The sequence below is a fragment of the Arvicanthis niloticus genome, chromosome 13, assembly GCF_011762505.2.
Source record: "Arvicanthis niloticus isolate mArvNil1 chromosome 13, mArvNil1.pat.X, whole genome shotgun sequence".
NCBI lineage: Eukaryota > Metazoa > Chordata > Mammalia > Rodentia > Muridae > Arvicanthis > Arvicanthis niloticus.
In genome coordinates this window covers 57,775,489-57,800,474 of record NC_047670.1, presented here as the reverse complement: position 1 = coordinate 57,800,474, position 24,986 = coordinate 57,775,489, and the positions used below count along the sequence as shown (strand labels likewise).

General features: G+C 50.9%; 1 protein-coding gene across 4 annotated transcripts in view; it reads left to right on the top strand.

The window, feature by feature from the left end:
- The window catches only part of Nfam1 (NFAT activating protein with ITAM motif 1), a 36,045-nt gene extending 11,706 nt beyond the window's left edge, over positions 1 to 24,339 (top strand). For 2 of the 4 annotated variants that reach the window (XM_076911725.1, XM_076911726.1), the window contains exons 2-6: positions 4,587 to 4,837; positions 5,940 to 6,052; positions 10,648 to 10,746; positions 21,101 to 21,187; positions 22,051 to 24,339. In XM_076911725.1, the coding sequence (XP_076767840.1) occupies positions 4,587 to 4,837; positions 5,940 to 6,052; positions 10,648 to 10,746; positions 21,101 to 21,187; positions 22,051 to 22,110 (610 nt within the window). In that variant the 3' untranslated portion in view covers positions 22,111 to 24,339. Of the gene's footprint in view, positions 1 to 4,516; positions 4,838 to 5,939; positions 6,053 to 10,647; positions 10,747 to 21,100; positions 21,188 to 22,050 lie in introns of all 4 variants that reach the window. The other 2 variants (XM_076911724.1, XM_076911723.1) reach the window with 2 other exon arrangements.
- The last annotated feature ends 647 nt before the right edge of the window (positions 24,340 to 24,986 follow it).

Below are 24,986 nucleotides of genomic sequence, written 5' to 3'. Positions count from 1 at the left end.
ACTCTCTGAGTTCAAGGCCAGCTTGGTCTACAGAGTGAGTTCTAGGATAGCCAGGGATACATAGAGAAATCCTTTTTTGAAAAACCAAAACCAAACCAAACCAAACCAAACCAAACCAAACCAAACCATACCAACCAACCAAAAAACAACCACACAAGCAAACCAAGAAACCAAACCAAGCTAGTCAAACACACTTCATGGCCCTCTCGCTTCTCAGCTTCTTGGAATCCAGGGTCCTGATCCTGGGTACTTATCTCCAAAGAAAGCTGCATGAACAGAACTGCAGAGAACACCCAGCCACCTCCCTGTCCTGGCCACATTGTCCCGTGAGTGACACGCTGCCAAAGTTCAAAGATCCATGAGACAAAGGCCAAAGGGCATGTAACCACTTGTCTGTGACTGGACTGTGCAAATGTGATCACTGCCTTCCGTGGCTGATGGCGATCGTGCCTGCTGCTCCATGAACACTGTCCACCCCCTCCTATGCCTGTGGCACCTGCCCTTCCCCCTCAGCAGATGAGGTGTAGTTCTGAGCACAACTCCCCTGTTCATGAATCCTGTATGACCCTCTTTTCCTTTCTTTTAACAGGTAATTATTTAGTGTGTGTGTGTGTACATGCATATGTATATGTGTGTGTGTACATGTATGTGTGTTCTGTGGTATGAGTTTGGCTGTCAGAGAGTCTGTTCTCTTTTTCTACCATGTGGATTCCAAGAATCAAACTCTGGCCATCAGGCTTGGTGACAATCATCTTCCCTACTGAACATTTCTTTGTTTCTGTGTTTCTGTTTCTCTCTCTCTCTCTCTCTCTCTCTCTCTCTCTCTCTCTCTCTCTCTTTGTTTTTTTGAGACAGGATTTCTCTGTGTAGTTCCCTGGCTGTCCTGGAAGTCACTCTGTGGACCAGGCTGGCCTCAAACTCACAGAGATCTGTCTGTCTCTGCCTCCCAAATGCTGGGATTAAAGACATGCAAGTGCACTACTGCTTTCTTCTTTTTGAGATTTTATTTATTCTTTGATTTATGTTTATAAGCGTCTGCCTGAATGTGTCTGTGCACCACTTGCATGCCTATAGTGACCAGAAGAGGGCACTGGATCCCCTGGAACTAGAGTTACAGAAGGTTGTAAACTGCCATGTGGGTGCTGGGACTTAAACCTGGGTCCTCTGGAAAAGCAGCTAGTGCTCTTAACTGCTGAGCCACCTCTCCAGCTCCACACTGAACTATCTTGCCAGTCTGGCTCTCTGTCTTTTGTTTGTCTTTTATTTTATTTTTGTTTTGTTTTATTTGTCTGTGGTATGGGGTTACTATAATTGCCTCATGTTAGTGAGGCATGTTGGTGCCTCATGCCTGTGTCATGCCTGGTTAGACTTTCTATCCATGTTCTTTTCCTTCTATTTCTGGATATCCACTTCCAAGTCACAGTCCTCTTCAACTCCCAGGCGTCCCCTGACCTACCCTTAGTACTCCCTCCCCTCCCAGCCCAGGCTTCTTTGCTCCCACTGATGCTTTCCCTGCCACACAGGATGCTGGCGCTACCTAGCACCTCTTCTGAGTTCGTGTGTATGTCTGGGGCACAGAAAGTGCTAAAGGAGAAGGTTCCATGGACTTAGAATTTCTCTAAGCTCAACACCAGCTCTGGACCTTAAATGGGGGCCACCTCTCACTGGCAGACAAATGGAGTAAAGCAGGGGGCTGGGCACCCACAGGTAGCTAGGTGGTCCAGGTGCTTTGTGGGGTGCTGACACCCCAGCAAAGGAGAAACAGTGAAAGACTCTATCCTCAGGCCAGATACCCCAACTGCAGTGCACTGAGATTCCCCCTGGCTCTTGGCTGTCTCCTGACAGTTGTCATTGCTTATATGACGTGGAAAGGAGCTGCATCCCCTCTCCATCTTTAGGCACAACACAGCACTTTCATCAGGACCTGAGGTTCTCATTCCAAAGTCTTTGTGTACTATGGCTGGCAAGAGCCAGGTCCTGAATTTTCATGATGCTAACCCTTTACCCTTAAAATAGTAAATTCCACAAGAACAGTAGACATCTATTTTTGTAGATGTTTCCAGAATTGTAAAGACTGAGTTAATTATACTAGCAGATTTCATCACTTTCTAGAAGGTGCCTTGAGTGTCTGTATGGCGTGGGGGGAGGACTTCAAAGACAATTGGATGGATATCTTCCAGCCAGGAAAAATGAGAAGGTGCCTTCATCATGTTGGTAGTGTGTCTACTTCCCTTAGTCTGAGAGAGGCCTCAACTCCGGAGAACCGAAAGGTCCCAGGGGAGGAGGCTTGACCACTTTCCAGGTCTCTTGCTTGGATTATAACCTCCATCTTATACTTTGGAAACCCTGGGGAAACCAGCCAGGCTCCACTTACCCTGGCAGTCTAACGGGGCATATTGACAGCCCAGCGGGAGGATCAGATGCTGGGAGCCCCTGAGGAACCAAGTCTAGGATCTCAGGAATTGACCATCAGAAGAAATAGAGGCCGTAGGAAGGGGGCACAGGTACAGGGGCCCTGGATAGAGAACTCCCCAGGTAAGGGACACGGGGGGGGGGGAGGGCGGGTTCACAGACAGGCCTCATAGAGGGTTGTGTAGTTACAGGGAGACGATGGTAGAGCAGCTAGACAGGCAGAAGGGGCTCCGTGGCTGATGAGTCACTGGCAGGGTGGGCATAGCTCTCAATCATTTGGAGTTTGTTCCATCCTCTGGCTTCTAATACTTTCCAGTCCACCTGGAACCCTGGGAGATCTTGAACCTGCCCCCACCTCCTCTACCCAGCTGTCTATGTTAGGGTTTTCCTGCTGTGAACAGACACCAGAACCAAGGCAACTCTTATAAGGGACAACATTTAGCTGGGGCTGGCTTACAGGTTCAGAAGTTCAGTCCATTATCATCAAGGTGGGAGCATGGCAGCATCCAGGCAGACGTGGGGCTGAAGGAGCTGAGAGTTCTACATCTTCATCCAAAGGCAGACAGAAAACTGACTTCCACTTGGTTAGGAGGAGGGTCTCCTTGCCCACCCCCACAGTGACACACTTCCTCCAACAAGGCCACACCTCCTAATACTGCCCCTCCCTGAGCCAAGCATATTCAAACCAACACCTCTACCCTGAATCAAGGCTTCTTAATGACAAAGCTAGAATCCTGCTGTGCTGGCATTATGTGGTGTGTATACTATAGACAAACCACAGCTGCTCTGCAAAAAGTAAGAGGACAGTGCCTACCTGAGGGAAGCCCAGGACAGGGACTGCTTGCTAGGAAAGGGACCTGGAGGAGACCTCAGTCAATACACCCAAAGTGACTGTTGTCCCACTCTGACAGTGACCAGGGCTCTATCAGTGCCCTCAGTTCTTTAGGGGGTAAAGTGTTTCGTACAGATTCAATGCAAATTCAAAATATCAGCCTGTTCAAAGCTGTAAGGATTCACTGGAAAAATCCCCTCCACTCCTGCCCTGGAGTCTTTCAGGAGGCCCAGCCTCCCCTGAAGGCCCTTCCCCCAGAGGAAAGCTGAAGAAGCCAGACAAGACCCTCCTGGCTTCATGCCAGCCCACACCACAGGCAGGAGGCCCACAGCTCAGTTTCCTCAGCAAAATAAATCTTGAGACTCTCTAAGCGTCTCAAAACGCACGATCTTCTCCCGATTAACAAGCCGGCCTGCGTGTTCTTGGCTGCCTGCTGCCGACCTCAATTTAAAAACTGTCTGCTGTTTAGCTGCTGGAGAGGAAGGGCCCGGGAGGCATGGAACATTGAGGCTGAGAGCCCCGTGCTGCCAAAGTCGGGGGCGGTGGCTGCTGACCCTGCTCCAAATCTGAACAGCATCCCAGAAGCCTGCAGGAAGCCCAGACAGGCCAGCCTGCTGTGTTTGGGGGTGATTAGACTGTCTTTGGATGAGTATGGGGTATCGGGGGGGGGGGGGGGGGGGGGGATGGCTCTGGTGGAACTGGCCTTGTGAAGAGTGTTGAATACAAAATGGCCACATATTAGCAGGTCTGTGTTGTGGGAGGACAGCTCCCTGTGGAATGGGCTGTTATATACACCACATGGAGACCTGACAAAGTTCTCAGAGCCCTGATTCCCGCCGGAATGACCTGTCACTGCCCACTGGCCAGTCTCCCCTGCTAGCAGAGCTGTGGGGAGACCTGCTCCCTCTGTCCCTTGCCAGGAAGTGCTTGGGTTTTCTGCCCTCCCTTTCCTTACTTCTTCACTAGCTTTTGGCTCCTTGGGTCCAGATGTCTAACAAATGGGGCTGCCTTTGTTGTGTAGGAAGGAGAGGGGTTAGGAGTACGGGCTCTGCGGTTCCCTTAGCCTTGGGTGTGTCTCTACTTTCCTCCCTACCTGCTGAAGGATCTTCCTGACTCTCAGTCTTTCTCCATCATGGCTCCTGCCTGGCTGCCATGTGTTGGGGAAATGGAGTCTCTTTGAGATTCACACTATGCAGTAAAACACGTAGGAGGCACACATGGGGTAAGGAAACTTCCATCAAGCTGTCATTTTCCCCTGTTGTCCCCCCACAGGCGGGATATCAGTGACCCATACCGGCCCTCCTATCAGGGTCTCCCTGGCAAACACGGATGTGTCCTTTAGCTGCAGAATCCAGGACTTCCTAAGAATCCAGGACTTCATTTTCCCTGCTAGCTTCTTTCACGTGGATATCCATGGCCAGAAAAGCTTGGAGAGGCCGATTGACTGCCAACACAGTCCTGGCATGGAGAACCAGACCATGGACTGCATGGTTAAATTCAGCCTGCCAAATGCATCAGCCACAGGCACTTACTACTGCATAGTCAGAGGACAGGAGACATGTCAGAGCGATGGCGTCTTCATTCTGGTCAGAGGTAAGGCCTCCTCTCAGATCCCTTCCAGGCAGAAGGAAATGCAAAGTCACCAGCAGTTTCTCTGCCTTGTCTTCCAGCTTCACAAACAGAACAGAAGCACCCCCAGGAAACCCCGTCCTTCAGGTGTGCCTTTATGTTGAAACAGAAGGAACCCAGTATGTGGGTCTTCCTCTAGCTGCCTTGGACAAGTGACTTACGAGAGGTCACTCAGACCATTGGTGCCAGATCTGTTAGCAGTGCAGGGGTTAGGCATGAGCACACATGGACTTGTGGGTGTCCCTGCCTGAGTGAGCACTGGCTTTGCATCGCTCTGGAACCGATTTCTAGTTAGGAGTCTCAGTGGTGTGAGACCCCCAAAGTTAAGAGCAAGCTGTGGTCAAAGCCTTGGTTCTTTCTCTACCCTCCTCTGTGAGTCCCACTGGAAGGGGCTGGAGACTTCAGAATCCCTCAGACCTGGGTTTGAATTCCTGTCTTAGTGCTTGCCCGGATGTGAACTTGGGCCTGACTTTCACTAGCAGTCCTCTGTCCATTAAAGACTTGAGCAATGTTAGACAGGAGAGACTGTGAGGCCTCCAGTCCGCTGATGGAAGGCACCTTCTAAGTAACTAATCTGGGCCCCAGAGGGTCATTCGCTGTACATTTCTGCCAGCCGTATGGAGGCAGGGAAGAAGGCTCGAGGGAGGGCTCAGGAGGAGGGGAGGTGTGCCCCTTGTCTGCCCCTGGTGTGACTTTCCTTCTAAGCCAGTGTAAGCCTGTCTCCCTCAACCCACACAACACACACTCATATAACCATTATTTCAGATACAGGGGAGGAAGCCCTCAAAGATGATATGACTCACACGGGGTCCCCTAGGCATCCCTTAATAGTGCCAGCTCACTAAAGGAGCAAGTAACCCAGTCCTTGTCCTTAGAGAACCATGGCTGACAACATACAGAAGTGAAGCCAAAGCCCTGAAAGGTCTCAGAGGGCCTTTGACAAGGTCAGGAGTTAGAAATGGGTCAAAGGTAATGTGAGGCTTTGGGACTAGGGGCTGGTGGGCCAGGTAGGCGTCCATTTCTCCTGGGAAACTCACCCTCTGCTCCCTGCTGTCCTCTTTTCCAGACACAGGGTACCAGCCACCTTCATTCAAGGTCCAGGAGGCTCTGCTGCTTAGCTTCACCAGCTTGATGAGCGTCCTGGGTGTGCTGGGTACAGCACTGCTGCTCTGGAGGAAGGTGAGGATCACATGGACACATAGCACATTGTGTTAAGTCTTGCCCTGCCTACTATGGAACTGGGGAGGCTTCTGGGACCAGAGGCTGCCCCTGTCACATCCTAGACCCTGGAGAGGATTCTCCATCAGCCCACAGGCCCACTTTGCCCCATTGAAAGAAACAGGGCTCTTTAGACTCTTCCAGGTTGCTCATTCCGCTAAGAATTTGGGAGAAGCTGGGTGGTAGTGCTGTAAACCTTCAGTCCAGTACTGGGAGGCAGAGGCAGGCAGAGCTCTGAGTTTGAGGCCAGCCTGGTCTACAGAACCATTTTCAGGACAGCCAGAGAAACCCTGGCTTGAAAAACCGAAAACCAAACCCCCCTCAAAGGTGGGAGAAGACACAGACTCTCATGCTGTCCCCAGACAGAGCCCTGCCCAGATACCCAGCAGTGTACAGTGAAAGAGACTAAAGATGCTGTGTGCCCAGCCCACCCACACATGTCTCTAGTGTTCCCTTCCATAGCTCTGTGAAGGCATTTCTTCCCATTCCACAGCCTCATAGAGTGAGGCTCAGAGAGGCTGTGATCTGCCCATGGTCATATAGAAAGCACATGACATAGTCAGGGCAGGAATGCTTACGGAGGGGACAGTTTGCCCCAGCTCTTTGCCTGGCTGTTTTCTGTTCACGGTGGCTCCCTGGGAGAACTGAGTCCCCACTAGGGTACCCCCTCATCCTGGCCATCTCTCAGTGGTCCTCTCAGTTCATGCTTGTTCCCTGTGGCAGTCTGCACATAGTAGGTGCTCAGTAAATATCTGCTGAAGGGAGTATAATTTGCAGGGTCCTTTCATGGTTATTAGTAAATACGTGGATTAACTTCTTAAGTGGACCTTAGCTGAGTGCCTACTATGCACCAGGCATTATATTGAAGGTTAGGAAGAACCCAGAGGGAACACAAAGACTAAAATCTCAAGATAACCTGCTTGGAGGTGAGTGGGGGCTGGAGAAGGGGCTTGAGAGCACAATCTCTGGGTTAGGCTTGTATTCTAAGTCTGCCCCTTACCAGCTCTGCAAGATTGGACAGGGTAATCAATTCCTCCCTGCCTCCCTGCCTCCCTGCCTCCCTGCCTCCCTGCCTCCCTGCCTCCCTGCCTCCCTGCCTCCCTGCCTCCCTGCCTCCCTGCCTCCCTGCCTCCCTGCCTCCCTGCCTCCCTGCCTCCCTGCCTCCCTGCCTCCCTGCCTCCCTGCCTGCCTCCCTGCCTCCCTGCCTGCCTCCCTGCCTCCCTGCCTCAATTGAGATCTCTCCCATGGAGATTTCAAGCAGAGACAGTTCCCAGTATCCTGTCTGTAGACAGAGGGGTAGGTGTGGGGAGGCTGCTAGGGTAGACCTCAATTATTTTGAGCACCAGGACAGCTGCTCTCCTGAGAGGGTGACAATCACTGTGTCTGTCTTCTGTCATGAGAGCAGGCATGATGACTCTGCCTGCATGGTGGTGGTGGTGGTGGTCCTGGCAGATCCTGGGTACCTTTCTTGGAGAGCCCTTCTGTGCACCTGGGTGACTGTTTCATGTATTGATGAGCTGCCAAGCCCCTTCCTGAGCTCTGGACCTGTATAGTGAGCATGGTGACAAATGATATATGGGGCTGACAGCATCTCCACCTCATGTGTCCAGAAAACCCACTCTTCAGGACTGTAAGCCTCCTGCCTCCCAGCACCTGGGGCTCAGGATTAAGCCTAGAGCTGTGTTTGTCTTGTCCACTCATTCCCATGTTTAGTCCCTCAGTCTCTCCAGGGTCCGGCCCTTCTCCCCCGTCCTGGCCTGGGCCCCATGCCCTCTTCAGGGTTCTTGCTTGCCTCCCCCCACTCCTATACAACCCTTGGTTTCTACATTTCTGTTGTCTCCCCACCTGAGTGCAGCCTCCCACAGGACAGGGACTTGTTGTCTCTAGTGCCTGGCACATAATAGGTGCTGGTGAAAGGAATTATGGGATATGTACATGCTGATTCCTGAAGGACAAATAGAAGCTGGCTAAGACACGAGGAAGACAAGATGACATCATGGCTTCCATCTCAAAGAGGGGGAGACTGAGGTTTAACAGGCGTCTTGGCCAGCTGCTGGCAGTGTACAGAGAGCTAGGCCTCAGCCTAGACCTGCTGACCTTCGCTGAATCCCACTGGGGAGAGGAAGCATGGGTAACAGCTAGGCACTATGGGAGAAACTGCGCTAGCTGGTTTACTCATCTGAGAATCACACTCTAAAAGGGCTACTTTTGGCAGCTTGGGTTGGGGTCCTAAGGCCGACAGAGCTGGCTCCAAGGGACAGAGCATCCGCAACCCCCACATCAAAACATAACCCAAACAAGTCTTCAACGGTGCTCCTCCTCTGCCCCTATAGGAGTCCCACCTTGGCCTGAGCCTCCTGGCTGGCTGGCTGGCTGGCTGGACAGAGCTGGAAGAACCTTTGACCTCCCCACTCTGCTCACAAGCTTCAGTCCACCTTGCACCTGCATATGGAGGTGGACGGGAGCAAATCTGGCCACTCCCATCTCTGGGGGCTCCCACTGTTCTCCAGTCCCCTACCAGGAAAGACACCTGTATCATTTAGTATTCTGTGGGCTTGTCCTTGCCCATATCCCTTCCCCCAGTGCTCCTCTTCTTCTCTTTCCTCCACTCCATCTTCCCCCTCCTCTGCATACTCCTAACAGTCTGCAGCCACCTGTGGCTTTGAGCCTTTTCCTGAGCCCAACAGTGTAGCTCACCTCCCTGAGCTCTCAGGGGCAGCCACAGCAGGCCATAGGATCGTCAGTGCCACCCAGGCCCAGCATGGAGGAAGACAGGCACCGCTGCCCACAGGTGTCTCATACCAAGACCTGTGTTTTCCAGGTTTGGCTCCAAAATGCTTATTCGGGTAGCCTCCAAATAGCCACTGCCTGTAACCTGTCCTTCAGCTTTGGTGACATCTGGGCAAGCAGGCTCAGAAGGGGAGGGGCCAGGACCCTAGCCATCTGCACTAGAAGGAGGTACAATGTGCTCTGAGGGTCCTAGAGATCTGACTGTGACAGTCTTCAGGAACAGACAGTACAAGGAGGTACCACACAAGTGTTTCCTCTACAGAGAGCCTCCTACTAGCTTGACAGGCCTCAGTTTCCCTCTCTGTTAAATGGTAAGACCATACCCACTCCCATGTCCCTTAAGTGACAGGTGACAAGGAGAGGGTTCTTTCTGAATCATAAACCACACACAGATGGCAGCCCCTGTCTGTATGAGACCTACAAATCATCACAAAACAGAAGACAACACCCTAGGTAGCACTGGGTTGGGTTGGCTTCTTAGTGAACGCAGACGTAGGTTCAAATCCCGCTCCTGTCTGTTCTGGGCTGTGTGGTCTCAGCCAACCCCTACCCTCTCAGGGTTCATGTACAGAGCAGAGGTAACCTGGGAGCTCGTTTGCAGGTTTGACAGGGAGCAGGAGCAACAAGGCATGCCTCTCTGCCTGGCTCCATGTTCAGAGATGTACAAGGCTGAGACTGGGGGTGGCGCCGGCTTCTGCCTGCGAGTTAAGTAGCTCTTGAGTGCTAATCCGGGAGTAAATGGGCTGAGGATTGGCAGGTGGCCAGGGTTTTTAATTAGCTCCTGCCCTGAGATGAGGCCGTTGTTGCTCCACTGTTGGCAGTGTGGTGCCTGCGAGGAGGGGGAGCGTCCAGACCGCCGCCTCCCTCCGACTGTCACCCCAGCCCTGCGCTTTTCCAGCGGGGTGACCCAGGGTTCTCCAATTCCACTTGCCGTTTGCTTCAGCCTTGGGGAGTTTTCCAAAGCTGGCTTGGTTCAGGCATCCTACCTAGAGCCCTTCCATGCTTCCTGTTGTCCACACCGCCCTGCCTGTCATCCAGCCTATCAGGGCGTTTAGCCTCAGGCTGACCTCTCCTTAAATTCCTCAGTCTGGCCTGCTTGCTGCTATTCTGCCTGGAGCCCTCTCCTCTGTCCATGCAGATCATACGCGGGTCCTCATATTTCCCCCGCTCCTGTCTCCTCCCTGAGTCCCCGAGTGCAGGAAGTTCTGCTGTGGTAAAGCTGCTATATATCGCCCACCTCTCCCGCAGACTTTAAGTTCAGGAGGGTGGGAATGTGTCAACCTTGTCACACTGTCCAACTAACAAAGGGTGTTCAGCAAATATGGGGTGGTTGACTGAGGGTTTCAGAATGCCATCAAGTGCCTCCTCCCGTTTGTCCCTTCCTTGAGTCTTTGCAATTGTCTTGCCAAGGGATGCTATTGAGGAAGACACTGAAGCTACAGGGAAAACATCTTCCTTCAGGCACGCAGTGAGGGGCTGGCTGGCATCCACTTGGGGCCCACCGATCATTTGGCTACAGGTCCAGGCCCTGTCTCCCCAGAGTCAGGCACTCCGCCTGTGACAGTGGCTCATGTGTGTCTTTGTGTTTCCTTTAGCTTCAGGCACTTCTCCCTGGAGAGGGTGGGTGGCAAGTGTTGAGTGATTAACTTTTGGGTTGCCCCATGACAATTGATGATGCTTCCCGCCTGGTGGTGTCTGTAAGGGGAGGGAGAATGGTGAGTTATTTCTCCTCCGCCTTGACAGCTTTGGCTTCCTTCTCCCCACAGAAACAGATATTAGTTCTGGGCAAGCACACTGGTAAGACCTGCCCTGGTCCCAAATCCACCATTGGAACCACAAAGCCTCCAGGAGAATCCATCTACACGGTGAGTCCCAAGGCCCTTCTACCTCTCTCACATTTGACCCAGGCCCTGACTAGCTGTGGGGTATTTCTGTGCCTCAAGTTCCTAATCTGCAAAATGGACACAGTAACTCTACAAATTATATCTCTGTGTCTCTGTCTGTCTCTGCCTCTGTCTATCTCTCTGTCTGTCTCTCTCTCTCTCTCTCTCTCTCTTTCTTTCTCTCTCTCTTTCTTTGTGTGTGTTTTGTTGTTGTTGCTTCCCCCCCCACCCCCCAGACTAAATTTCTCTGTGTCTGGTTGTCCCGAACTCACTTTGAAGACCGGGCTGACCTCAAACTCAGAGATCCACTTGCCTCTGCCTCCAGAGTGCTGGGATTAAAGGGGTATACCACCAACACCCAACCACATTAGATATTGCTACAAAGGTGAAAGGAGACAAGATGTGGGCTCCTTCAGGAACATGAGGCAGCCGAGCAAACACTGGCAAGGATGAAGAAACTTCCTTCATCTGACCAGATTATCCCCTGACCCAGCATGCAAGCCTCATCCTATTTCTATTGCACAAGCGACATTGAAGCAGAAACTGCAAAAGTCACGAGCAGAGGAAAGGGCCAGGCGCCGTGCCACACCCTTGGGTTTTCCATAGTCCACCCACTCCCTTCTTCATTTCCCCTCCAGTCACAGTAGCACTCAACATGGGACTGCACTCGTCACGTGCAGTGTGTGTCACATGTATTCCTCCCCTCCCCTCAGTTCTCACAGTTACAGGGGAAGGGCCAAAAGAGGCTGTGCCTGCCTGGCCACCCGCACAAGGGGCTCTCCCTGTGCACTGTGTGGCTTACAGTCTGTGAGTAACGTACCTTTGGTGTAGAGAAAGTGAAGGATTTGCCTCCACTGTCAGCCATAGCCACCAAGCTCCTGGCTCCAGGCCTGGCCTGTAACCAAGGACACAGTTTGAAGGTGCTTGCCAGTCTTCCTTGTGTACACGTGAGAACTGGCCACAAAATCCCACCCAGAGCACGATCAGAATTAGGCTATGTTCACCGAGGGTGGGGTGGGTGACAATGAGACCAAGGAACATTTCCCTGGGGGCAGCATTGACAGCTCTAAGAGCAGGACAGTTCTCAAAGGGCCCTCAGTTTCTCCTCCCCGGGGACTTCCCGCCAGCTGTCTCAGCGTATGTCACCCCAGACTCCCCCACATTCTCTCTTCCTTCCCAGCAGCTCGAGAGATGATGGTGTTAGCGGCTACACGTAAAAATCAATCTTCTTCTTTCAGTCAGTCTCTCCCTCCTCCCCTCTCTCCATTTCTCTCTCTTCTAGGAATAAGATCCAAGGTCTTGTTCACGCTAGGCAAGAAGGAAGTGCTGTTCCACTGAGCAGAGGCCTCGGTTCTTACACTGCTTTTATTTTGAAGTTTCTTTGTTTTGACACCTGTTGCCCAGGCTGACCTTGAACTCCTAACCCTCTTGTCTCCACTTCCAGAATGACAAGCTTGAGCTTTACTGTCCAATTGTACTTCAAAAACTTTAGAACTGCACAATTTTTTTAAAAAAAGATTTACTCTATTTTAATATATACTTGAGTGTTTTGCCTACATCTATGTCTTTGCTCCACAGTGTACCTGGTGTCAAAGGAAGCAAGAAGAGGGTGCCAGATTTTATAGTACTGAAGTTACAGAGCGCCATGTGGGTGCTGAGAATCAAACCCAGGTCCTCTGGAAGGGCAGCCAGTGCTCAGTGGTCCTAACTGCTGAGCCATCTCTCCAGCCCAGATTTTTTTTTTTTTTTTTTTTTTCATGCTATGACATCTCCTGGGCATTTTCCCACTTGAACAATATCCTTCTAGCTGATTTTTTTTTTTTTTTTTTTTTTTGAATAGAGAAGACTCACTTTTGTCTAAGTCATCTTTCTGGTCTGTGAATAGGATCTTCTAGGATTTGGACTGACTTCCTGAGTGTTGCAGAGAGATCCAACTTTATCCAGAGTCACAGGGCAGCCAGCTTTAGGGCTTTAGGACCAGAAAGAGGGTATGGAAAGAGACAGATCACAGAACTTCACTAGGCCTTTGAGGTAGGAATCCACCAATGTGGCCTTGAGTGGTGGCACACACTTATAATCTCAGCACTCAGGAGGCAGAGGTAGGCAGATCTCCGTGAGTTCAAAGCCGGCCCAGTCTACAGAGCAAGTTCCAGGATAGTCAGAACTATACAAAGAAAACCTGTCTTGAAAAAAATAGAGGTGGGGGGGGGGGCGTCTACAAGTGTGAACTGGACCTGGGTAAAGAAGGAGGCCATTAGCAAGAGTAATAGTAATGTCAGGAGCCATCTGTTGTTTGCCCACTATGTGCTGGTAATTGATAGGACACTAGTCCTCTTGGTAAGGATTTAAGGGACAGATGCTGTCTTCATTTTCTAATAGTTTATTCCTAGTATGGAGAAAAATACACATTGGTATTGCATAGAGTGGCCAGCAGAATTCCCTCACTAACTCTGATGGGTTCTCTGTGAATTCCTTTGAACTTACTATAAACCCCACCATGTCCATCAGATGAGTAATGGAAGTTTCATTTCCCCCTTCCAACCCTCCTACCTTTATTTATCCTCCAGCTACTGCCTGAGGCCCCCAGGATGATGGGGGTGGGACTGGGTCAACCCTGCTTCCTCCAGGGGAGGTTTCTGCCTGTTCTTCCTTTCTGTTCTTTATGGTTCCTTTAAATTTTCATTAATTTCTTGTGTGTGTGTGTGTGTGTGTGTCACACAACAATTTATAGGAGTTTGTCTTTTTTGTTTTTCGAGACAGGGTTTCTCTGTATAGCCCTGGCTGTCCTGGAACTCACTCTGTAGACCAGGCTGGCCTCGAACTCAGAAATCCACCTGCCTCTGCCTCCCAAGTGGTGGGATTAAAGGCGTGCGCCACCACCACCCGGCTAGGAGTTTGTCTTCTATTTCCACAGTGTGGGACGTTGGGATTGAACTCAGGTCTTTAGACTTGGCAGCAAGTGCCTTTAACTTACCAGTCTTACCCTTCATCTTTTCTTTGCTTGCTTCCTTCCTTCCTCCCTCCCTTCCTTCCTTCCTTCCTTCATTCCTTTCTTTCTTCCTCCCTTCTGTCCTACCTTCCTTCTTTTTTCTTCTTGTGGTTTTCAAGACAGGGTTTCTCTGTATAGCCTTGGCTGTCCTGGAACTCACTCTGTAAACCAGGCTGGTCTTGAACTCACAGAGATCCTCCTGCCTCTGCCTCCTGAGTGCTGGGATCAAAGGTGTGCACCACCCTGCCTGACCCCTTCATCTTTTCTAACATGAGCATTTAAGTCTATGACTACCAGCTAACTGGCTCTAAATACCCTCTAAGATGTGGGTTTGTGCCACTGGCAGTCAAACCCAGGCCCTTTTACATACTTGCTCTCTACTCCTGAGCCAACCCCATTATCCTCAGTCCCCATAAGACTGTTTTCATACTTTGGAGCTAACTATGTAGCCCAGGCCAGCCTTGAACTCATGATCTCCATGCCTCTGCCTCCTAAGTGCTAGAATTGCCAGTACACTTAAACATTCCCGTAAAGATGCTAAGGTTGCACTTCTGGTGTCGTTCAGTGTGAACTTTCCACAGAGAATTCTTTTTTGTTTGCTTTGTTCTTTAGAGACAGGGTTTCTCTGTGTAGCTCTGGCTGCCCTGAAACTCACTCTGTAGATGAGGCTGGCTTTGAACTCATAGAGATCCACCTGCCTCTGCCTCCCCAGTGCTGGGGTTACAGGCACAGGCCTCTCCCCTAACTCCACGGAGAATTTTTAGTTGTTTCACGAGTGTTCTGTTCTGTTTTGGTTTTTTGATAATTTGCTTGTTAAAAAAAAAAGATTTGGGGCCTGGAGAAGTGGCAGTTAAGAGTACCGGCTGTTCTTCCGGAGGACCTGGGCTCAATTCATGGCAGCTCACTGCAACTGACCACAACTCCATTGCAGGGGATCTGGCACCCTCATACAGAGATACATGCAGGCAAAATACCAAGGCACATAAAAAAATCTTTTAAAAATATACTTATTTTTTTGTTCTGGGGAGGGTGCTTGCCACAGTGTGCGTTTGGGGAGAGCAGGGGAAAACTTAGGGAAGTTGGGTTTCTGCTACTCTGTGGGCTTTGGGGTCTGACTGAGCTCCTCGGGTTCCATGACAGGCTCCTGTACTTTCTCTCCCCAGCCCTTGGGCCCTTGATATATTTTTGATGTTCATTATCTTATAATGTTCCTTAACTCTGAATAAATCTGTTATTTGTCCGCACATATATTCCGACGTTTCTACTCTGAACTCTGCTGAGACTTGCTGTGTGTTTCACCTGCTGCTCTGTGCACAGGCGGGAAGCATCTGCCCTCCATTCCTGGCGATCGAGGGCTTTATATATGTCCATGAGAGCCAATTTGCTGATCGTGTGGCTAAAATATTTCTTACCCTTATTGATCCCTATTGATTTTCTTTGTCCATCTTATCAGTTGTTAAAGGAAGGGAGTTATCTGCCAGGGAGATGGTGGGTTTATATCTCTCTCCTCTTAACCGTGTGTCAGCTTTGCTTTCTCTCAGATGCAAACAGTCTCACACATTATGACGTCAGAGAAGTTGTACCACTCTATCTTTGTGTTTAGAAACCTGACCTAGCCGGGCGGTGGTGGCGCACGCCTTTAATCCCAGCACTTGGGAGGCAGAGGCAGGTGGATTTCTGAGTTCGAGGCCAGCCTGGTCTACAGAGTGAGTTTCAGGACAGCCAGGGCTACACAGAGAAACCCTGTCTCGAAAAAAAACCAAAAAAAAAAAAAAAAAAAAAAAAAAAAAAAAAAAGAAAGAAAGAAACCTGACCTACTAGGAGTATTATGAGCGAGTCAGAAGCAAAGCCTTGTGTTTGTTTGGTTTTAGACAGGGCCCCACCGTGTTAACTCACGGTGCTCTGGGACTTCCTGAGTCCTTAAGCCTTCTGAGTCCTGGTCCTGTGATGATTAATACGGCCTAGTCACAATGCTGCCTTCGCAGCTCCCAGCACACTAGGATACCTTCTGCCTTAAATTCCTCATCTTGAACTGTGTCTCCTCCAGATGCCCTCCGGTCTCCACAGATGACAGGCCACTCCAGGGTGCTTTTTCTTGATGCCTCTTCTTTCTACTTTTTATTATTTTACATTAAAAAAGAATCTCTGTGTGTGTGCGCGCGCGCCTGCACAGACCATCTATCTATGGGAGTGTGGATTGAAATGTATTGTAGCATGTGTGTGGAGGTCAGAGGTCAGAGTTCAGAGGACAGCCTGGAGCACTGTGTTTGATTTCTACCTTAGTTGAGGCAGGGACTCCTTGAGTTTGTTACTGCATCCTCCAAGGCTTCTGGAAGCTTCCAGGGATTCTCCTGTCTTTGTCTCTCATCTCACTGGAGCAGGGCTGGACTTACAGGCTACGCACTAGCCACACCTGCTTTTACATGGGTTCTGGAGATTTGAACTCAGGTCCACACACATGTGTGGCAAGTGCATTCTTTACCTGTCCTCCTGCCCTCCCCTCTCCGTTGTGACTGGCTAATCTGCCTGTCACCCTTCACCAGAGCTTCCATTCTCAATCTTGTGGTTATACCCAGCAGACAGTTCTAGTTCCTTGGGCAGCTTCTGATAGCATTGAGTGCCCTCTCCTCCTTGATTCTAAAACATTGCATTCTCTCTTGATCCTTCCCTGACTCACAGCCGTACCTCTTCAGTCCTGACTCACCGACTTCTCTTCTGGAACTATGGAACCCTAATAATCTCCAATGTTGATATAGACATTGGGGCTCAGCCCTGGGACCCTGGTCCTCTTTTATCTACAGTATCCAACCCCAGTGATCTCACTGGGAAAGGTTCTAAACACCACCCATGTCTGGACCAGCCTCAGCCCATGTCTCAGACATCAGTGAGCCTTGGACCCAGCTCCACTAGGAGGTCTCATCTGCACTTCTCAACCAAACTCCAACTCTTCAGGCGCTGGGTGCCTCCTCCTTACATCCCCACCCTGGGAGATGCTGGCTATCCCCTCTGTCACTGGAGCCAGACACTTGAAGATGTTCTTTCTGTCATCACCTGTCTTAGTTTGGGTTGCTATGGTTATGATGAAACACTATGACCAAACCCAACCTGGGGAAGAAGGGCACCACATTCTTAGTCCTTCACTGGAGGAAGACAGGATGGAAACTCAAACAGGGCAGGAACCTGGAGACAGGAGCTGGTGCAGAGGCTGTGGAGGGATGCTGCTCACTGGCTTACTTCACATGGCTTGCTCAGCCTACTTTTTTGTAGGACCCAGGGCCACCAGCTCAGGGATGGCCCCACCCACAATGGGCTGGGCCTTCCCCCATCAATCACTAATTAAGAAACTCCCTTACTGCTGAATCTTATGGAGTATTTTCTCAATTGAGGTTCTTGCCTTTCAGATGACTCTAGCTTGTGTCGAGTTGACATAAGACTAGCAACATATCACCTAATCTGATCCACTGGCCCACCTTGCTTTAGGCTCTCCTGTCTCTTGTTGGTGGTGGTCCTGCTGTTGCTCTCTCCTCAGCCTGCCTGTGTTCATCCTTGTCTGTCTTCAGCCCGGCAGCAGCCAGAGCCATCACATTAAACCATGGCTAAATCACCCCCTGCTTAGCACCTTGGTGACTCGGGGACTAATGAGCATCCATCTTACCAGAGAAACCCAAGCTAAGGAACGGAGCAGGACTCCTGGGGGTTGTCACACTGGGTGCAGGACCTGTGGAGAAAGAGGAAGGAGGACACCATGGACATACATAGTAGGGCTGTCAGGAGTGTCCAAGTCTCTGAGCAGGACGAGGTTGCTCAAGCCCAGTCCCTTCCTGTTCCTGCAAGTGGAGGTGGAAAAGCAGTTTGTTTTTTCTTTCTTTCTTTCTTTCTTTCTTTCTTTCTTTCTTTCTTTCTTTCTTTCTTTCTTCTTTCTCTCTCTCTTCCCTCCTTTCTTTCTCTCTTTCTTTGTTTGTTTCTTCCTTTCCTTTTTTCTTTCTTTTCTTTTTTTGTCTTCTTTTTTATTTCTCTCTTTCTCTCTTGAGACAAGGTCTCACTCAGCTGTCCTGGACTTCACTATGTAGACCAGGCTGGTCCTGACTCTACCTCTGCCTCCCAAGTGCTAGGATTAGAGGCATTCACCACCACACACAGAGCAGCAATTCTTGAGACCACCATACCTTTTATAAGTTCCTTTCCCACCCAGGGTCAAGATCAATAGCCCTGTTCATAGCCTCCAAGCTGTCACTGTCTACCTGTTCAAGAGGCCCTTCCTATACCAGCTTTCTCCTCAGATAGCACTTTCCAGTATAGTATATAGTGTAGTGTAGTGTAGTGTAGTATATAAATGACAGCCTCCTTTGGTCCCTCTCATGTCTCTCCAATGTCTTCATGTCTGGCTCCTTTTCCTAAATGGTTACAGTCCCCCTCAAGCCCCTTCCTAGTCCTGCACAAGCCCAGTGCCCTGAAGTCTGCTCCCAGAGTATCTTTGGTTATGAAGCCTGATACCGGACAGAGTGAATGCCCATAGCCTGTGTGGGGTATCAGCAGCATTTGGAGATCTTCTGTCAGCTCTGCCTGACCCAGTGTCCCTTCCGGTGCCTCACTGTTGTCCTTGCTGATGTGACTTTTCTTTTTCCTTATGATTTATTTATTTTTATGTGCATTGGTGTTTTGCCTGCATGTATGTCTGTGTGAGGGTGTCAGGTGTCCTGGTACTGGAGTTATAGATGGTTATGAGCTGCTGTGGGATTGCTGGGAATTGAACCCAGGTCCTCTGGAAGGGCTGCCAGTGCTTTTAGCTACTGAGCCATCTCTCCAGCCCCTGGAAGTGACTTTTCTGACACTTAGATGTGGTATTGGAAAACCTTCCCCAGAAGTGGGTTGATGACTTCAAATGTACCAAGTCCCCAACCCAGAACTACAGTGCTCTTTCTCCACTAAATACTGTTCCTTTCTAAACTGTGACCTCAGAGCTAGCCTGGACCTCAATGCTCAGTACTCTTGGAAGATGTGGTCCAGACTCAAACAGCTGGTTTTGCACTGCCCTAAGCCAACCTGGAGGCTGGCCTTGACTCTCCCACCAGGCTAATGAGGATTTATAACTGCCCACTGGGCAACAGGAGGCAAAAGGTCTGTCTATAGGACCTGAGACAGACAAGTGATCAGGGAGAGCTGAGCCCAGCAGAGCTCTATCTTGGAGGCATTCAGACAGCCCAGTCTAATCCGGTGTAGCCCTGCAGTGCAGGCAACTTCTCCGGCAATCCCTGCTCCCATTACTGAGGAAGGCTAGGAAGACAGAACTGGATCAGTGGTTCAGAAGTGTCCGGCTGACAAGGCCCTACCCTGTATTTCCCAGCCTGCACAGCATGTCATACCCTGAATGCAAATGTAGCCAGCAGGTCAGGACCTGCAAAGGCTCCACTCTGCAGCAGTTAAGTGATGACCACCTTTGCCTTTCGGAGCACAGACACCAGGAACAGTGTGCCCTCCCTTGTCTCTCATCATCCCTGGCTTCTCTGAGCTTGCACCTGTTAGGGCAGCACGTAAGAGTGGAGACATGAGAGAGAGGGACACATCTGTGGTTCCCAGCTTGTCAGGTCTGACAGGGGTTCAAGGGGTCACAGTGTGACTGGACAACATGTCCCATCCTATGTGCTGGGAGGAGCCAGAGCTCCGGACAGACACCAAGACCCACACATGTCACACCAGGCCTTGGAAGTTTCCTTCCCTTGGAAATGAGGCAGACTGGAAAATCCTCTTACAGGCTCCACCCTGTATCTGTCTCAGAGACACTGTGAAGGGTCCTCAGGACATCCACACCAACCATGCCCGTTGCCCTTGAAGTTAGCCTGAGCGCCAAATGGTTTATTACAGGGGTTTTCATGGATAGCTACCTCTGGGTGCTTTCTTCCCTTCTCCATTCCCACGTCCCCACCCTCCTCCTGCCTCTGAGTACCACCTGTCTCTCCAGCCTGCCTCACCAACCCCTGCTTGACTGTTGCCAGGGAAACCGCCTCCTTGGCAACAAGCCGGCATCCATCTGACAAGTATACAGGGGAAGGGAATGATTCTGCCTCTTGCTTGGGCCGTTGCAAGCTCTGTTCTAGAGCCTAGATACACCCCAGCTGGGGTCGCAGAGAAGGGGAATGCTATGCCTTCCCTGGTAATCTTCAAGCAACTGCATATTAAGCACCTACTGTGCCTAACTTTGTGCAAGGCTCCTTATGTGCACCCTCATGTATATTCATGTGTTGGGCCTGCAAGACAGATGTGATAGTTTCCATTTTGTAGATGGGGAAACTGAGACACAGAGAAACAAAGAAGCTTCCTATGGCTGCAGATATCAGAGCCAAGAATTGAACCCGGTCTTGTCTGTCTTCAAAGACTGATTCTTCTCACCATCTTGGAACCTGTGGTTTGTCCTCTAAAGACTCTAAAGTGAACTGTCCCCCCACACACATCTAGTAAGGTATTCCCTTGCTAAACCTCATTAGGTGACAGTCTTAGTGTGCCAAGTCCAGCTATAGAGTCAGGAGCTCACAGACAAACCAGGCATGGTCCCAAGACTGGAGGCTATGGATGAGCATTGGGTGTGATCTACTACAGAGAGCCTAGGGGAAGTTCTCTCTCTGGTCATGGATTTGTAGGGCTCTGTGGTTAGAGGGGAGACTGGGAGCATGCATTTCCAAGGATGCATTATTTGGAGGCAGAGTGGAGCACAGCTAGCCAGAGAGGGTGGCCAAAGGGATAAATGGAGATGACTGGAGAGAGAGAAGCGGGCCCTGGGCTCTGGAGTTGGACTCTGGATTCCTCCAGCGAGGCATAGGATTGATGAATGAGGAATGAGAGCCCCTATTGGGTACCTTGGATGTCTGCGAGCCCAGGATGAGTAAGAGGAGACCTAGAAGGTGGATGGATTCCTCATGGGCAGAGTCTGAACCAGGAAGTGAAGGCTGAAGTGAGCAGGGGTCCTGGGTGTCATGCAGATGGCTCCCAGCTGCTAGGGCTTCAGGGACCTAAGGACCAGCAGGGATGGTCGAACAGGGCATGCATTTCACTGGTCAGGTGCAGTCTGGACAGAGTCCAGTGCTGGGCTTTGCTGGTGGTCATTGAGGTGAAATGGTGAGGTACAGACAGAACTGGCCCTGTACAATTAGGACAGGGACTTAGGTAACTTATGGTTGACAGTTTTAATGGTGTGACTGTTCACGGCATGGGGACAGAGTGGGGGTGGGGTCTGTCCTCCCCTGGGCTTCTGAAGCCCATCAGGTTAACAACAGAAAGTAAGGATTGCTCCAGGAACCTGGGGACTGCCCTTCTCTGTACCTGCTGCTGACGCTGGTGCCCTATTTCCCACAGTCCCTACAGCGTCGAGAGACAGAAGTCTACGCCTGCATCGAGGGAGAGACTGGCAGCCCTGTATCCAGCCAAAGCCCAGCCACCAAGGTGTGCCCCGGGGACCCTGGAGCCTGGCTCCTTCTGTCTTTCCTTCTGACCCATGTATGCCATGTGAATTTAATAGACCAGAGAATTGGGCCACCTGAGGTTGAATGTCCCCCCCCACCCCCACCCCAAAACTGCCCTAATAGCCGGGAGGACTGGGAGCTTTGAACTCAGTTGGTCCTGCAGCAGCTGTGCAGCCATGGTGGAACTTACCACTCTATGCTTGAGTCTCCTGGTCTATAATCTGATTAGCCAGAGTGAGCCTCACCTCCCAGACTTGCTGTGGGGACAGATCACTATACAGAGAAGGCCACCTAGAACCAATTGTGCACTCACACAGTGTGACAATTATACTCAATGCTGGTGAGCACTAAGTAGTTGCTTACACTGGCCAATTAGGCCATAAGGTTTCCAGATGTGTACTAGTGCCAGCTCTGGCTGGCCTGCTCAAGACTGTCACTATAACAGAGCCCTGAGCTTATTCCTTAGTCACACTGTCTTTCTTAAACCTCAGTTTGCTCATCTGTAAAGTGGGTAAGTAATATTGACCTAAGCTACCAGCTTTGCTAGAATTCAGGAGTAAGTCATGTTTCCTGTCAAAGTGACTCTTAGGAAGCTCTCTGCCTGCCCCTCGACCAGAACTGAATCAGTACAGGTTCAAAGCCAGGCATGCTGGTTCATGCCTATCCCCCCTACCCCCAGCACTCAGGAGGCCGAGACAGAAAGATTGTGATAAGTTCAAGGCCAGCCTGGGCTACACAGTGAGTTCAATTCAACAAACATTGGTTCAACTTAGTTCTTGTCCTGACTAATATTTTTCTCTCTCCCCTTCTCCCCCGCCCTCTCTCCATCTCTTCCTCTCCCAGAAGAAACTGAATAGATTTGAGAATGACAACGAATTTAACCTCGTATATGAAAATCTCTAGGAAAAGTTCTACAAGCTCCGAGCCTTATCCTGGATTAGGACCCCAGAGTCACAGCTCTTGTCTGAGGACCTGCTTTGGCCCAGGAGTAGGGCCTTCAGGACAGGCCATCACCTCACCTGCACATTCTGGCCTCTCCCTACCTTGGCCTGGTCTGCTCTCACATTCTGCATCCCAGCCTGAACAGTTCATGTCTCTGGGCTTTTGCCCAGGCTGCTCCCTCCATCAAGAATGCCATTCCTGCCGGGCGGTCGTGGCGCACACCTTTAATCCCAGCACTTGGGAGGCAGAGGCAGGCAGATTTCTGAGTTCGAGGCCAGCCTGGTCTACAGAGTGAGTTCCAGGACAGCCAGGGCTACACAGAGAAACCCTGTCTCGAAAAAAAAAAAAAAAAAAAGAAAGAAAGAAAGAAAGAAAGAAAGAAAGAAAAAGGAAAGAAAAGAAAAATGCCATTCCTCCCCTGGCCCCATGAGCAAAGTGGTCCTTAGTCCCACGGGGCTCTCTTGGATAGCATCTCTTTCCTCTTCATCCCTTACTGCCTCTCCTGCGGATGTGGCTGTCTTTGCATCCACCTACATTTTGGTCCCCAGGCAGACTTGCCCCTGGGGAGAGCGTAGTAGGATCCCTGTGAGGGCTCTGCCTGGCCACTGAGCCACTCCAGCTCCTCAGTTAGCCCAGAGGCTTGTACAGGGTGGGCACATGCTGCATGGACTGGAAAATGGTATGACTAAGGAGAGATGAAGAACGAGCATCAAAGAACTGCACCAAAGCTGGTTGGACCCAGGGCCAGATATGGAGTCTGCGGATATGGCAAGGACCAGGAGCAGGGAGGTTCCATACGTGCTCGTGAGAAAGGAGAATCTAGGTGTGCCCCTCCCCCAGTGAGAACCCTGAGCTAGTTCCCCATCAGCCTGTGTGGGCACTTCCCCATGTCTGCCACCCCAGGCTCTTCAGGGATCTGTTCCTTATTCTAACCTTAGATGCTGTTCTAACCTTAGTTCCTCCTTGTGGCCTACTCTGACCCCACCACCTGCGGCTTCATGCCCTTTTCCTGTCTTTATTTATTTGCTTTTGGCCCAGGTTGCCTCCCCTGAAGATGGAGAGCAGCCTAGCTGTTTCCATGCCACCTCTCACCACAGTGATTCAGCTGTATGGTTTGCTGCTGAGCCTCCTCTAGGTAAGTGGCTGAGTCTCTGTGCTGAGAAACTCAAGCCAGGGTGGATAGAAGCTCCTCAGTGCCTCTCAGCCTTTCTGGCCCTCCAGGAAGTCATTCAAGAGACCCTTCTTTCATCCTCCAGGCACTCCCTACAATAGGGAAGCAGTCTCCTTTGGAAGACAGGGACTGAAGGGCTCAGTTTCAGGGGCACAGGGCTCCTCTCCTACCCTGCTTCCGTCCTCTTAGCCTGTCTTTCCTCCAGCTTTCCCAGAGCTTACGGTTTAGCTGTGAAAGATAGGCCAGTCTACCTACTCTACTTTCCAGGCTGCTTCAGAAGTTCCTGAGATGTTATCATTCCAAAGTCTGCATGCACCCAGGGAATATGGAGATGTCCATGAGCAGACACACCTAGCCTGGCTTCTAAGCAGTATTACCATTCAGGCAGTAGAGGGGTAAAGAAGAAGGCACAGATGCTTCAGAAGATGATGTCCAGAAGCTCCTGTGTCCTTAGACAATGGCTCCAGGCTTTTCTGGGCCCAGTGGATGGACTCTGCTCTTGAACATCCAAGAAGCAAAGCTCTTCATGGGCTGCCAGGCTGGGTGAAGGCCCGTGTTCCTTGAGGCTGGCTTGATGAATTCCTGGTCTGTGAGGAAGGGGAATCAACTGCCGGGCACAGAGATGCCTCCAGGCTGCTGACTCCATCGGTCTGAGATGAAGCTCAGCGCTGGAGTGAAAACCTTAGCCAGCAGGGACTGCCCATTGTCTCTCTCACCTCCCGAGCTGTACATCCAGTCTCTGGACTCTCTGACTGGGACTCAGGTTTTTTGAATCCTTTCCATGGGAGTGAGGAATGCCTGATGGGACTTCATATTGCGCCCTGGCTCAGGACCCAGCACCCAGGGCTCCCAGCAGTCACCCCGTTCCCACTACTGCATCTCTACAAAGCAGCTGTGGGAACCTGATAAAACATACTTTGTCTTGTTCCTTTCCCATGAAAAAGCCTTCCATGATTTCTACTTTACTTAGAATAAAATCTCGGCTCCTTGCTATGGCCTAGGGGCCCCAGGAAGACTGACCCATTGCCCCTCGTGGAGACACAGACATTGCCAGAGTGATAGCCGAGTGGTGGGGGCAAAGATGGGGGGTGGTGGTTGTGGGCAGAGGTTACCCAGGGCTCTGGTGATCAAGAAGAGAGGCTGGGAAGGAAAGGAGAAGAAGGAAAGGAGGTGGAGGAGGAAGAGAAGGAGAGTTTGGGGTGAAGGGTGGGATATAAGAGGGGTTTTCATATTAGGGAGAATGAGAAAAAACATTTCCTTTCCTATCTCCTTTCCTGAATGGGAAGGGAGAGGAGAAGCAGGCTGGGTGGCCACAGGACCTCCCTTAGGACCCAGCTCCATCCACTTCCTAGCAGCTGCTCAGGCTTAAAGCGTCACCACCCACTTGCCTTAGCCTAGGTGTCCAGCCACAATCCAGACCACTAAGGGTAAAGGCTGGTGGGGAGGTCCCTGGGCCCTGCTGAGGGTCGGTGGGTGAGTGCGTGTTTCTTTGAGATTCAAACTGCTAGAGCAATGGGAGGAGCCTGCAGAGAGAGAGAGAGAGAGAGAGAGAGAGAGAGAGAGAGAGGGAGAGGGAGAGGGAGAGGGAGAGGGAGAGGGAGAGGGAGAGGGAGAGAGAGAGAGAGAGAGAGAGAGAGAGAGAGAGAGAACACGCAAGCAGACAGGT